Source organism: Pipra filicauda, unplaced genomic scaffold (genome assembly GCF_003945595.2).
Source record: "Pipra filicauda isolate LSUMZ 115617 unplaced genomic scaffold, ASM394559v2 scaffold443_size986076_pilon, whole genome shotgun sequence".
NCBI classification, from domain to species: Eukaryota; Metazoa; Chordata; class Aves; order Passeriformes; family Pipridae; genus Pipra; species Pipra filicauda.
Window position 1 is genome coordinate 625,129 of NW_024104580.1, and position 14,105 is coordinate 639,233.

General features: G+C 37.0%; 1 protein-coding gene across 6 annotated transcripts in view; it reads right to left on the minus strand.

Annotated features, from left to right (window-relative positions):
- Positions 1-14,105, minus strand: part of NBEA (neurobeachin) — a 389,390-nt gene that overhangs the window by 44,016 nt on the left and 331,269 nt on the right. For all 6 annotated transcript variants that reach the window (XM_039385864.1, XM_039385860.1, XM_039385863.1 and 3 more), the window contains one exon: positions 4,044-4,211. In XM_039385864.1, the coding sequence (XP_039241798.1) occupies positions 4,044-4,211 (168 nt within the window). The remainder of the gene's footprint in view (positions 1-4,043; positions 4,212-14,105) is intronic.

Sequence of the window (14,105 nt, forward strand, 5' to 3'; positions counted from 1 at the left end):
GGAGAAAAAATGAGGCTCCTAAAATCTATAGACATTCTGGGAGAAACCAGAGGAGGAACTGTATTTTACCAAAGAAGTGGACCAGTAGCACTGGAGCATCACAAATAAACCACATTTCCTATGTTGTTCTTTATACATTAGCATTCTCAGCATCAATCCCCTGAAGTCAGCCAAGTCTGTCCAGAGGAAAGGATTTGGATTATGATGTAAACTAACAGTAAAGACAATTCCAAATAACATCTAATGTCCAATATAACTACTGTTTACGTATTAAAAAGAGATACAGACTTTGTACCATGGATGTTCTGTCATGTTTCTCCACAGGAGAGGACTGTCATGGTAAAGTTCATTATCAATTACTGCCTTACGAGTACAAGATGAGTTAAGCTGTCATAATTTTCTCAGCTAGAAATCCTGTGCTGTCAAACAGTGTCAATTTTTAATCTGACAAAAGGAAGAAAATTATCTGTTATTTTGACCTCTAATTTCTTGACATTTTAATGTTGTAATTGCTGTGGTTAGTGCTGCATCCATTATTCCACCTATCAAATAAGAATGAATCAATATCCTTAAGCTGTTCTTCAAGCTTTCACCTCACTGCTTTTACTTTCAAAAGGAAAGAATTTAGCAATAGAATAAAATAGGTTGAAATAAAAAAAATATAATTTGGGGCCTGGAAAATGTTTGTTACATATTTTTTCCCCTCCTCATTACAATATGAAAACCATTTTGCAATGGGTAGACTAAGAGAGACCATTAGAACTGATAGAACTGGAGAACTTCCCAATTTCTAATCATAAAAGATCAAACCCATAAAATTCAATTTTATACATTCTGTGGAGCATGTAAATCAGGACTTTCATGTTGCTCTCATTGCTACTTGAGATAAATTATGATCAAGTATTTTTTGTGGTATCAGAAAATTACAAAGTTGTTTGAAAAATCAAAATCAGTATGTTGAAATGAAATCAGCTTATTTTACCCATCCAGTGCAGCTCTTAAGTTGCCAAAGAGTTATTACAGAAGCAGATGTATGTGATTTCATAGACTGTAGTAATCTAAAACTTAATTCTATCCAGCATTCTGGTTTCAACCATTGGGAATTTTCAAAATGTAAAAAGAAGAAAGCAAGTCAGATGCAAAGAATTCTACTGAATAGGTTGAAAGAGAGAAAAAGCACAGGATGGCCATTTTTCCACTGTTAAACAGTAGAGAGTTCTTGGAGGTCTTCCAATGCATGTGAGAAAGAGCAAGGCATGGCAGGGATAAGTTGTTCCACCATTGAGGAATACTTTTTTTCTAGTTAGATGGCTACTGAAGTGACTTCTTTAACATTCTTCACAGAAAGCTAAGAACATATTCCTTAGTGGTTAAATGAGATGCTCGAGCAAAGGGTGAAAATGAAAACACCAAGGTATAGCATAAACAGGTCATGGGGCCCTGCCAGTTTAAATTATGTCTTTCAATCAGCTCAGACCTAAATGGGAGGTTTGGGGTTTTTTTGTTTGGAGACTTATTTCACTGGATAGATTCTGTTGGGACTCAGCTCAATATGAAATTAGTTACAGCCACAGTTTGAAGAGGTTACTGCCATGCTTGAGCCCATTGGCCTGATAATGGCTCCTGACAATAAGGTTGTATTGATCGGCACATTTTACCACCATTTATTGAGAGCATTGCCATCTTCCATGAGACAAAACCAAAATATTTCAGTTTGTTTACAAAATAAACATCAAGAGCATTTGGATACTGAGACATGCATTTTTCTGGGTAACTGCAGAGTGCAATCAATGCTAAATTGCAGTGTTTCTAAATTAAGATGCCAGACATCACCACCTACCACTGTAAAATATGATAAACAATAGTTATCACTACTTTTAAGGGTGCTAGTATTCTATCCTTACGTTTCTGCATTTATAAGGGGTCTTCAGAGGCTTTTAAAATATCTTTTTGCTTTTAATTTATTTTCTGGAATATCTACAAAAAGCCAAAATAAAGTAAAACAAAACCAAACAAAAGCAAAACAAACAACAACAAAAAAGCCAAGAAAACAATATATATATTTGTAACAGAAACATGACATCCAAAGATATTGTCCACTAGATCATCAAGATGTCAAATGCTTTATTACTGACCAGAGAATGTCTGCTAGTTTTATAAACAGAGCCCAGGAAAACAGAAGGCAGGCCTAAATCTGTCTATATTTACACATGTACTGTTAATCCTGATTAGAAATGAATAAAAAGTATTTTTTAAATCTTCTTATGACAAAGCACAAATCAACAATGCCAGAGATCTCTAGTAGGAGAAAGTACACTATTTTTAAATGGATGCATACTACTTTTTACCTATATATAACAAAAATTAGAAGGATTCATTTTTCCTCGACTTGTTGCCTTCTCATTGCTAACAATGAATTTTATTTACAAATCCAACTTGTGGCAATGAAGATAAAGTTAAATAGCCCAAGAAGAGGTATATATGTTATTGACTGAAAGGGCATGGGTTAGATGTACAAGTGAGTGAACAAAAACATCTCCATTAATTTTTTTAAATTTCTGATGACAAGTTATGCATGTAAGTAGAGTCACAGGAGAGCTAAAGAGTCCCATCGTGTTATAAGATGTTAAATAAGGTGAATAGACAAATAGACCTCAATCCCACAAGCTGCCCTGTGGGAGAAGGCCTTTAAAGTCAAGACACAGGAGTCTGCCCATGCAAATCAGGACCTTAAGCCGTGAAAATCCCTTGTGTTCATGGTGCTTGACACCTGTTTTATACTTTAAAAAGCATTGCTTCTTTGTATCTCTAGAAAAGCATGACTCTTTTCATGCTCAACGTTTTAAATTCATAAAACTATTACGTACATATCAACACTAAATATGTGAGGCAAGGGGAATCAAAGCAACTCTAGTCATTCTTAACACTAAGCAAATATTAATTGCTTAGAAAATCTAAACTTTGCAATGCATAGAGTGAAAATCCAGCTATAGGAAGCCAGGGGTCTGAATGGTTTTTTATTTCCACTCCTAAAAAAGCATCAAATGCAACAGGATGCAGTAACACACTGTTAAAAACTAACATGACAAACCCCAATAGTTAGCTGAATATGAATGGTTTCTCAAATCTATTTCTTTCTGAAAGCTCTAGATTTCTGTCTCCAAGACTGGAAAACAAACAAACAAACAAACAAAACCTCATTGCCTGGCAATGTATAAATTATTACTGTTTTGCATACAGCAGATGGCAGCTATCTGGGGGAATGGAAGACTGTGTGTAGAGCTTCATCACAGCAGTACTCATCTAGCAGCTGTTGCTTCTTCACACTTCGCACAAAATTTCAATTGTTTTAGTCAACAAATGGATGGTATTAGAAAATCATCATTCAAACTAATAGTCTTACTAAAACAAATACACTCACTGGAAGGAAACATGTATCAGGATATCTATAACAATTTTTTAAAAAAATTACCAATTAATTTAAAATACTTGTATATATATACACATATATATATTTTACGCATACATATATACAAACATAAATACTTGTATGCACAACAAATAGCAAACATTTTCTGTTTAGGTAACAGTTTAATTATGCTTTATGTGATTAAAACAAAAGTAATCTGAATATTTGCTGCTGTAAATCTAGCAAATATATTCTTTCTCAGATACATATTTTCACCAACATCATCTGACTGAAAAGGTTAGATTTTTTTTTCCCTATGACAATGATGCAGTTTTTTCTTTCAGTTTTTCAGTTCTACTAAGTGAACTTAACAAAAGTATATGATAAAAAGTAGCAGACTATATATTACAGAATGTACATTGCATTACAATTTCCCACATCATAACTGCCTATTAAATATATTAGGGACATCTGTTTTATTGCTAGTTTATTCAAACTTGCTTCTGAAGTCGCCTAGGAACTAAATTCTGAATCAAGTCACACACCAATTTTCTCCAGCAGTGAAAGATGGAAGAAGTACCATTTCTTGTGAGATGACAGCAGTTTTTGGAATGAAACGGCAGTAAACACCTACCTCCCTGAGGACAGGATCAGTGATACTGTCCAGGTTCACAGAGCCTTCATATGTTAGGTAGTGGAAAACATTGAGTGCACGCACTGCTTCTGGTCCTCGTTGCTTGTAGCCAAATATAAGGTCAATCCACTGATGAAGTTGACATGATACAAACTCACTTTCCAGGGCCTGCAAGTGAAATTCAGGGTTAGGAAGTAACTGAGAAAACATAATGGGTATTATTAAATTTTCTGTTCAGGCTTATTTTATACATTTGAAATCCTTCAAACATTAAAAATTGTAACTGGATATATTGAGAGAAGGACTAAAAGGATATTCTCTTTTCCTTCATTGTATATCATGTTTCTTCTTAGCTACTGGGTTTCTCCCAACTGCAAGGGTTTTAATTATAAATTTTTGGGATCGTCAAGTAAGTTACATAATTTTTCAAAATAACCTGATGGAAGTGGGAAAAACACTCAAAAAACCAATCTTCCAACTCATTTTCTAACTAGTTCAATTAGCCTTAAATCGAAAATGAAAATTTGACAATTAAAAAGCTGTATCAGGAAAATGAGGTTCTGAACTCCATGTGCACGTTGTGACTAGTTTCTCAAAGGAGAAATCAATCACAATTTTCCCACTCATTTCTGATATTAGGTTGGTTCACTACAGAAAACAGAAGCCATGACCAGTTAGTTTAAAAATGGGTTCAAGGATTGCTATTCCTTTGCTCAGCATGTGGAAAGAGATTAATTCTAGACAGAGGAAATGATGATAGTATTACTCTTGAGCCTGATCCAATCCATATGCCTTTATCAGACACAACTGGCAACTTTTGTAGACATCATTGCCTGAACTGGAGTTTTAGAAAGCTGAAGGTATTACACAGTTTCTCTTTACCCCTCTACCAGACTACCTGTCCTATTTTTCCATGAGTCTGTACCTTGATTCACAAATCATTCTCCTATAAAGACTCACTGCGTATTTAAGATAGCATTCTGGCACACTCATTCCTTTATTCCTAATGCTACCTTCAAATACAAACAGTGATAAACAGGAACAGGTATTTAGATAAAGATTTATAGTTCATTGACGAAGTTTTTATACATGTCCTTGCCCAAACTCCATCACAGTACCAATTTTGAACAGTGTCATATGCCTAGTTCCCTTTGATGAGAACAAGGGGAGTTCAATTCTCAAATTTGGGAACTAATTTTTCATTAGTTTATTAGAAAATAATAAAAGAAAATACAGAATCACAGAATGGCTTAGTTTGGAAGGGACATCTCGAAATAACCTGGTCCAAACCCTCTGCTCCAGCAGGGCCACCTAGAGCAGGCTGCCCAGGACTGTACCCAGATGTCTTTTTAATATCTCCAAGGATGGAGACTTCACAACCTCCCTGTGCCAATGCTCTCCATCACCCTCAGAGTGAAAAATATGTTTCCTGATGTTCAGAGGGATCTTCTTGTTTCAATTTGTGCCCATTGCCTCATGTCCTGTCACTGGGCACCACTGAAAAAGATCCTGATTTGCTCTGCTGAAAAAATACCTGCCTTAGTACAATTTATTATGTTAACATCTATGTCAACCTTACTACTACTCACTGCATACAGGCAGAGCTGAAAGTAACCCTGTACGTTACCTAACACTTTTCATTCTCAAAGACTGTGTTTCTTTTTCCTTCCCCTGAGAAATCCTAATTCCTCCATTGTTTTTATCACAGTGCCACTACTAAGCACAAACACTACCCAGCTACGATACTTTCATGTCTGCCCAAGGAAAGTTCAGATTCTTCACGGAGATAAATGTTGGGAAAAGATTATTCATTTTGTTCATTTACATCAAAAGGAGGCTGCTTCCAAAATAATCATCGGTCACTGTAGCACCCTGCCGTTCACTGTTTACAGGCAGCTGCCCCCTACCCACCCTCCACCCCCAGAAACAGCCTCAGATAGGGCAAATCACGTGGGGCTGGCTTGCTGGGTACCGCATGCAATCGTTCCTCAGATATTTTCCCTGTAATGATCATTGTGGAAGAGGAATTCTCTGTGCTTTGGTGGAAAACCGGACCCTTTTCTGTCAAAACCGGGGACTATTATTTCTGAGGAAAATGGATGGGAACTCTCCGGCTTAAAAGCTGACATGTGGTTCAGTTTTAAAGGGCTTAAGTTCAACATACTGTAAAAAGCTTTAAAGAAATGTTGCAGACAACCATAGAAAGTTTTGTTTTCAAAATCAGAAGTCACCACATGCATATCGTGAGTGATAATATTTAAATAGGATTAATGATACTTAATACTAAATACGAAATACTATTAAACTAATACTATTTGGTTTCAAAGTATGACTGCCAATAAATAATTAAAAAATGCCAAATCCTTAATTATGTTACACCGTGTGTGTACAACATGATGTAGTCAGCAACTACATCATCCCATATAATCTTTTTCACTGGACTTTTACCTCAATTAGAGTGCAGGATGCTAGCATGTAAGGATAAAATTAAGTATGCCACAGTCACCACAAATAAAGCATTTCCTTACTTTTAAATGCTTAATTTTTAATGTTCCTTTTGTATGTAATAAAACATTTTAAGAATTTAGGATTTAAAGTCTGTTATCTTTCCAGCATCTATCTCAAATCAACTTACGGTGAGCAGCCTAACTGTTCTCTTGAGTATCTGAACTCTGCATATTTAAAGTTTCTTTCCATCTGTATCTATAATTTATTTATTAAGAAGTAATTACAAAAAATTATTAGGCATTTCCTTTGCTCAAAAATAGCATTGTTACTTCTAGAATGTAGCATTGCTACTTCTAGAGCATTTCAGGAAAATGACAAAGTTTTTGACTATTCAAGAGTGGGAGAGTAAATTTGAAAAAAATCAACACGAGCTGAATGAGCATATTTCTCCCATTATCTCATCTAAAATCCTCTGGTGTTAGAATCACAGAAACACAGAACAGTAGAACAGTTTGGGTTGGAAAGGACCTTAAAAGATCATCTAGTTCAATCCCCTTGCAACGAGCAGGGATATCTTCAACTAATTCAAGTTGCCCAGAGCCCTGACCCACCTGACCTTGAATGTTTCCAGGGATGGGGCATTCACCACATCTCTGGGCAACTTGTTCCAGTGTTTCATCATCCTCATTGTGAAAAATTTCTTCCTTATATCTCCTCTGAATCTACCCTCTTTTCATTTTAAGTCATTATCCCCTGTCCTATCTCAGTCAGTCCTGCTAATAATTTTGTCCTCATCTTTCTTATAGGTCTCTTTAAGTACTGAAAGGTCACAATAAGGTCTCCTTGGAGCCTTCTCTTCTCCAGCCTAGATAACCCCAGCTCTCTTAGACTGTCTTCATAGGACAGGTGCTTCAGACCTCCGGTCATCTTCATGACCCTCCCCCGGACCCATTCTAACAGGTCAGTGTCCTTTCTGAGGATCCCAGAGCTGGATGCAGCACCCTAGGTGGGGGTCTCATAAGAGGGGAGCAGAGGGGCAGCCCTGCTGACTATGTTTCTTTCGATGTAGTCCAGGACGCAGTTGGCCTTCTGAGCTGCAGGTGCACTTTTCTGGCTCATGTCCAGCCTGTATTCATACCAGGGGTTGTCCTAACCCAGGTGCAGGACCTTGCACTTGGTCTTGTTGAACCTTGTGAGGCCCATGGGCCCACTTCTTGAGTTTTTTCATTTCCTTCTGGATGATATCCCATCCCTCAGGTGTGGCAACCGCATCACTCAGCTTGGTGTCATCTGCAAACTCGCTGAGGGTGCACTCGATCCCACTGTCTATGTCATTGATGAAGTTATTAAACAGTACCGGTCCCAGTAGAGACCACCACTTGTCACCGATGTCCATCTGGACATTGAGCTGTTGACCATTACCCTCTGGATGTGACTGTCCAACCAATTCCTTACCCACCAAACAGTCCATCCATTAAATCCATCTTTCTCCAATTTAGAGAGAAGGATGCCGTGAGGGACCATGTCAAAGGCTTTATACAAATCCAGACAGATGACATCTGTAGCCCTTCCCATGTCCACTAATGTAGTCACTCCATTGTAAAAGTCCACCAGGTTGGTCAGGAAGGACTTGCCCTTGGTGAAGCCATGTTGGCTGTCTCAAATCACCTCCCTTCCTCCATGTGCCTTAGCATGGGTTCTAGGAGGATCTGTTCCATGAGCTTCTCAGGCACAGAGGTGAGGTTCACAGTTAAGTAATTCCCAGCATCCTACTTTCTACCCTTTTTAAAAATGGGTGCAATGTTTCCCTTTTCCCACTCACCAGAGACTCCACCTGACTGCCATGACATTTTATGGAGAGTGGCTTGACGACTACATCAGTCAATTCCCAAAGGACTCTGGGACGCAACTCATCAGATGCCATAGACTTTTAGTATGTTCAGGTTCTTCAGGTGGCCATAAAACTGATCTTTTCGTACAGTGGGAGAGACTTTGCTCTCCAAGACCCCATCTTGCAGTCCAGTCACTCGAGAGGTGTGGAAAGAGAGGTTGCAATAGAAGACTGAGGTAAAAAGCTGTTGAGTACCTTGTCCATTACCATCAGTTTGTCAGTCTTACTCATGGGGGGGGGGAGGGTACACTTTTTTTGACCTTTACAGTTAGAAGAGTTAGGAGAGTTGAACATCTATGTTATATTTACTTGAGGCAGTTTCCACTCACATGACAAGCCCTTACAAAGCAGCTTGTCATTTCAGAGAAGGTCTTACTGAGTCTGGCAGGTTTGGAGAACTTCTATTTCACAAGGATTAATACTTCTTTAATAACTTATTAAATGAGTTACTTTTTAGCAGTTGAATATCTAATGTCTCAAATTCTTTAAACAGATTTATTGTACTATGTTTAGAGGTCTAATGGTTCTCTAAAGAACTTTGGGGTCTTTAGTTCCCTGGGGAAATACCTCCGTTTCTTGAGAAAATTGTGAGTAAATCTGTAGCACGAGAATTTAATTATTTTGAAATATAAATTTCAGAACTCCACACAAATGTGGTATTCAGAAGAATTATTGTCAAGGAGGCTCTGAGGATGTTGGGGGTATCAAGGGGTAGTAGCTGTGTGATGTAAGACTGGGGTGGTGCAGGATTTGGGGCAGAGACCAGAGTGGATGATGGAGAGAGGAGCCAGAGCTGTGAAGCAGAATGACTCTTCATGGGCCGTAGCACCACACAGCCTCCAGCTGCAGGCTGCAACAGGTGCTGTGTGATGTTCATGGTGCCCCAGTCAGGGTGTCCTGTGGGGTAGGGCACTGGGCATGAACAATAGGTAGGGTGCACTCAAGAACAAGCCACTAAAATGTTACAAAGTCCCACTGGCCCTCAGGGAAAAGGCTTCTGATCTGTGCTTTATAATCTGGATTAATGTTAGTCAGGAGAAAGCTTCTTATGTCAGGTCTGACCTGGTTTGCTGGTGTTTCTCCAAGAACTTCTGCAATGCTACTCATGCGATACTTGCGGAATCCTCTCCCTAATTTGCTCTAATGCACAGGCTGCTCCCTATCCATGTAAGTGCTTCCTGAAAATTTATGAGCTGTTCACTGTCAACAGTACATCGTTTGGTTTCTCAAGAATATGCAGTGCTCAGTAGGGAATAGGGCGAGAGAATTTACTGTATAGAAAATAATTTGTAGGCACAGTAGGAACAATATATAGAAAAAGATAACAATAATATCCTCAAAATAGGCCGGTGCTAAAGCATTTTTCAAGAACATTTTGGTTATAAAACATTTCCGGTGGTTTAATTTTTTGAGCATCTCTTTAATATGAAATATAAGAAAACTTTTTTGTTTAAAAAAAGCAATAATAAATATTACTTATATAATGATGTAATATTATTTATGGTTTTTGAAGATTCTTACTGTTAAACAGAAATCCAGCTTGCTTTCTACTATAATTAAAATGTACAGAAAATAGAGTTTAATTCAGGCACTCTCAAACTGAACTTGTTTGATTGAATAACTGTTATTAGGTTTCACTTTCAAATAGCAATATTCCAGTCAGTATTTTTTCATGGGTTTTGTTTTGAGGAAGGAGTTTCTCCTGTTACTGTTTTCAGTGAAGTGACTTTTATTGCCAGCAGATAATTTGCAAGCATTATTATACATCTAGTGTAAACATATTTTGTGGGGTTTGTGTATTTGCAGGCAAGTATATGCACCCATGTTCCACAGGTCGAAAATCTGATCTGTAGGTGTTGTAAAATACAAATAGGTATTAGTAAGTTTATGTATAGACTAAAAAAAAGTTAATATAAACCAAGTTACTGCTTCCTGGGAACAAGCACTATATCTCTTCTCAGACCTCTGTGCAGTATGAATGCTGCACACTTCCCCTCTGCTCATCCTAACTTGATGTTAAAAGTATTTTTCACAGAGATTCCAGTAGGAGGCAGTGGTTTTTATTGTAACGTACACTATGTGCTCTGTAAAGTGTCAGAAGTTCTTGATTTACAAAATATGCTATTCCAACCTCTTTCTAACACAACATTTTGTGCTCTCCAGGTATTTCGTGTCACCAGAGAAGTGGAAAGCTCTGATGCTGCTCCTTGTCTGTACCACAGCTGCATCTGTCTCCCCTGTTTCCGCAGGTCCTGCCTTGCTCCCTTCCATATCTATATGCTATCTGTATCTCCAAAAAACACTTGTATCTTGCTATTAAATTATATTTAGTATATTTAAAAATATTTTCTTATAATTACACTGAGGTAGTTTGGCTTTACAGATCTGCTCAATAACAGACCATCAGTCATTTCAGCCTGTGAGCTGGGTTTTTCTTCTCTCCCCTCACATCTGTGCTCCTCTGCAGCCATTGCATATACAGATCCTCTCTACCCAATATTTCTCCAACTCATTTACCATTTCTTACTATTGAAGTAAGTACTATTTACCAGTACTTACTATTGAAGCAAAATCCTTGACTTTCCTCATATAACAAACCAGGCAATACTGGTATCTGAAATTAATTATGTTCATTTAAGTAAAGTAATATTTTAAAAAAAGTTACACAGAAGTACATTTTACAGATTTGGGTTATTCAGGGATGTCTGCACTGAAACTGATCCTTTATGTAAGCATCTTCAAAATGTAAATAGGATTCTTCAGCAATATAGGAAGTTCAAAACCAAAAAAATCATTGCTATTTCCAAAGTAGATTGAAACCCCTGTTGCCTGAATAAGTTTTAATTGCATTGAGAACTAACCTTGGCAATCCACAAAATAAAATCAAAGTTACTACAGAGGAAGTAATATCAAGTCTTATCTTGTGCTTATCTGGTAGAAAAGAAATGTCAACTGCTGCTGAATGGTGAGGAGGAAAAGATAAATTTTCCAGATCCTCCTAGCAAAGAGATTGCATACTAGATGTTTCTAATGATTATTCAAGAAGCTTTTTAATTATGAAATACTATGCATGCTTCTGAATAGCCAGGGAACTGTACAAAAATGTAATTGGCAGCACAAGAGTGCAAATAAATCATTTCAGAGACAGAAAGAAAATTCAATCTTAGTAACAGTTATGTAATAGGAACAAAATATGCATAACAAAAACAGGACATCATTTAATCTCTCAAAAGTATAATTTATAGTGAATGCATTTTACTCAGCACTGCAATTTGTAATTTAATATGTGCATAAGCCATAATGAAAATATCATTGTAATTAACTTTGAATTACACAATCTCACATCTTTTGTTTCAAAACTAAAGAATGCTTATTATAAAAGCTCTGCTTCAGTGTTTCACAGTGGTGTTCCCTGCCTTGATTTAACATGCTTGACTTACTGACTGAATCTGTTCTATTTCTGGCTCTCAGGATTGCTCAGAGTCTGTGGGGACTGAGAGGTTGAGTAGGACTACAGATGCACATCTGTGGAAGGTTTTATGCGTGGCTTTTTTTTTCCCTGGTAAACTGGGTGATTATGATTGATGAGCCCAGCATTAGCGTAATGTTATCAGGGACACTTTCTGCCTCTGTCCTTTGTACCACCGCTGAGGTCAGACCATAATCGTGTTAGCATTGAACATAGTGCTTTATTAATGTTTCATGAGTAACTCCATAGTAATCAGTCTAGGTTTGTATGGATAAATAAAACTGCTACAAAAATCCCTAATGTATACACTGAGTGTTTTAGAAGCTACTGTAATAGGTCTTAAAAGTAACTTGATTGAATGTCTTTTCTGGTCTTTAGAATAAGTCTAATTTCCACAAGTTTAAAGGAATCTCTTTTGATGGAAAACCATTTCCACGTTCATTTCTGTGTTTAGGTTGAAGCATAAAACACCCAGCTGAACAATTAAGTGATATAACTCAAAACCCCTGTCTGCCATTTATTAATTTGCACAGAATTTTAGTAAAGCTTGTTAACTAATTGGTTAAATTATGTCAATTTATGACACTGTGCCTCTTGATGTTTTATAGGCTATTCTCTGCTTTCTTTGGTAAGTCTCAGGATGAAATGTTGGAATTCTTGCTGTGATTTAAAGAAAATGTTTACATTCATAAATGTGCAAGTAGTATATAAGGATTTGTACTTACTCCCGCATAAAATTACACATTATATATGCCTGCAGCAAGCAAAAAAGTATGTATGAACACAAGAAAATAGTGTCAGCTAGGGAAAAACAAGATCCCACTGTATGTTGTGCTGTACCACACAGGATCCTTTCCACTGAGGTGAAATGACTACTGCTGATTTTCTTAGACAAGGGATCAGGATAACACTTGAAATATTTCTCAGTTTTCTGTAAACGTGTTCTCTGCTTGCTTGCTAAGTTGCTGTAGAAATTCCAGGCTTGCACAAGCTTGCTGTATTTTACATGTCAGCATCACACCCAGGCTATTTTTTTTTCTTAAGATAGATTCTTGTATAACAGTCAAACTTGGCCTGGGGATGACCTAACATAATACATCTGCTGTCCGGTTCAAATAATGGAATCAGACATTAGGGTAGGGAATGTCAACCTTCCCAATCCCTTTATATTTGTTCCTTTGACCAGTCCCAGTCTAGTGACCAAAAAGACAGTGTACTGGCAGTTTGCTGTATGTGTTAACAAAACCCTCCATTAAGAAGTGTTTCTGAAAAATTATTACACATTCAAAGTATTGCATTTTCAAAATGTAATTCCATTACTTCTTACTGCATTTTTTGTGAATACTATCTGCATTTTTGTGAAAGGGATTATCCTTCTTTAGCTACTTGCTCTTTTATAATAAGCTTTGTAAAATATTATGCATATATCATGCTCTTTAAAGTCCCAAAGTTATTCACTTTGCTTTTATCCTCTGAACTATATCCAAATATGAACGCTTCTGTTTTCTAGTCACCCAGATGTGAATCCAATATTCCAGGTACAGTCTCAAAAGAACCACAGACAGGTACAACTGTTTACATCCTCTGTGATGCAATGATTCTCCATAGATTGCATCAAAATACACTTATTTCTGGTGAATAGAGAATTACAGTTTTGTTTAATCTAATTGCCACTTATTGTCACCCTTACCTTGCTACTGCTCTATTTTTGGTACTATTTTTGTTTCCAGACTTCTGCTTCTTATTGAACATTTTTAATTCTTTCCTTCCAAGGTGATTTTCAGTGTATTTTATGCATCTAATTCAAATAAATCTATGCCTCTTTCTCTTGTTTTCCAGGCAATTCCTAACTTTGTTATTATTTGGAAACTTCCGCAGACTTCTCACTTGAAGATAACATGTATCTGCACAGAACTGAATTTTAACTACTGATCATGCTCCTGCTAAAAGAGCATGATCAGGGGATCATGGGATGAATAAAGACCATGAAGAAACTGCCTCCCAGCAAAACTGTATAATAATGGCATGATGCTCACATCTGTGGGGAAAGAGGTGGAAAACAGTATCGGAAGGGTCTGACATATATGGGAGATAATTTTTGATTTTAGAAATCTACAAAGTATTCAATTAGTTGAAACCTGTAATTATAATACTACTCTAATCTTAAAATCAGTTTGTCTGTCTCCTGGCAGTCTAAGCAGACTTACACACATATGGAATCAGTCATTACCTAACTATCAAGTACTGTAGTCCT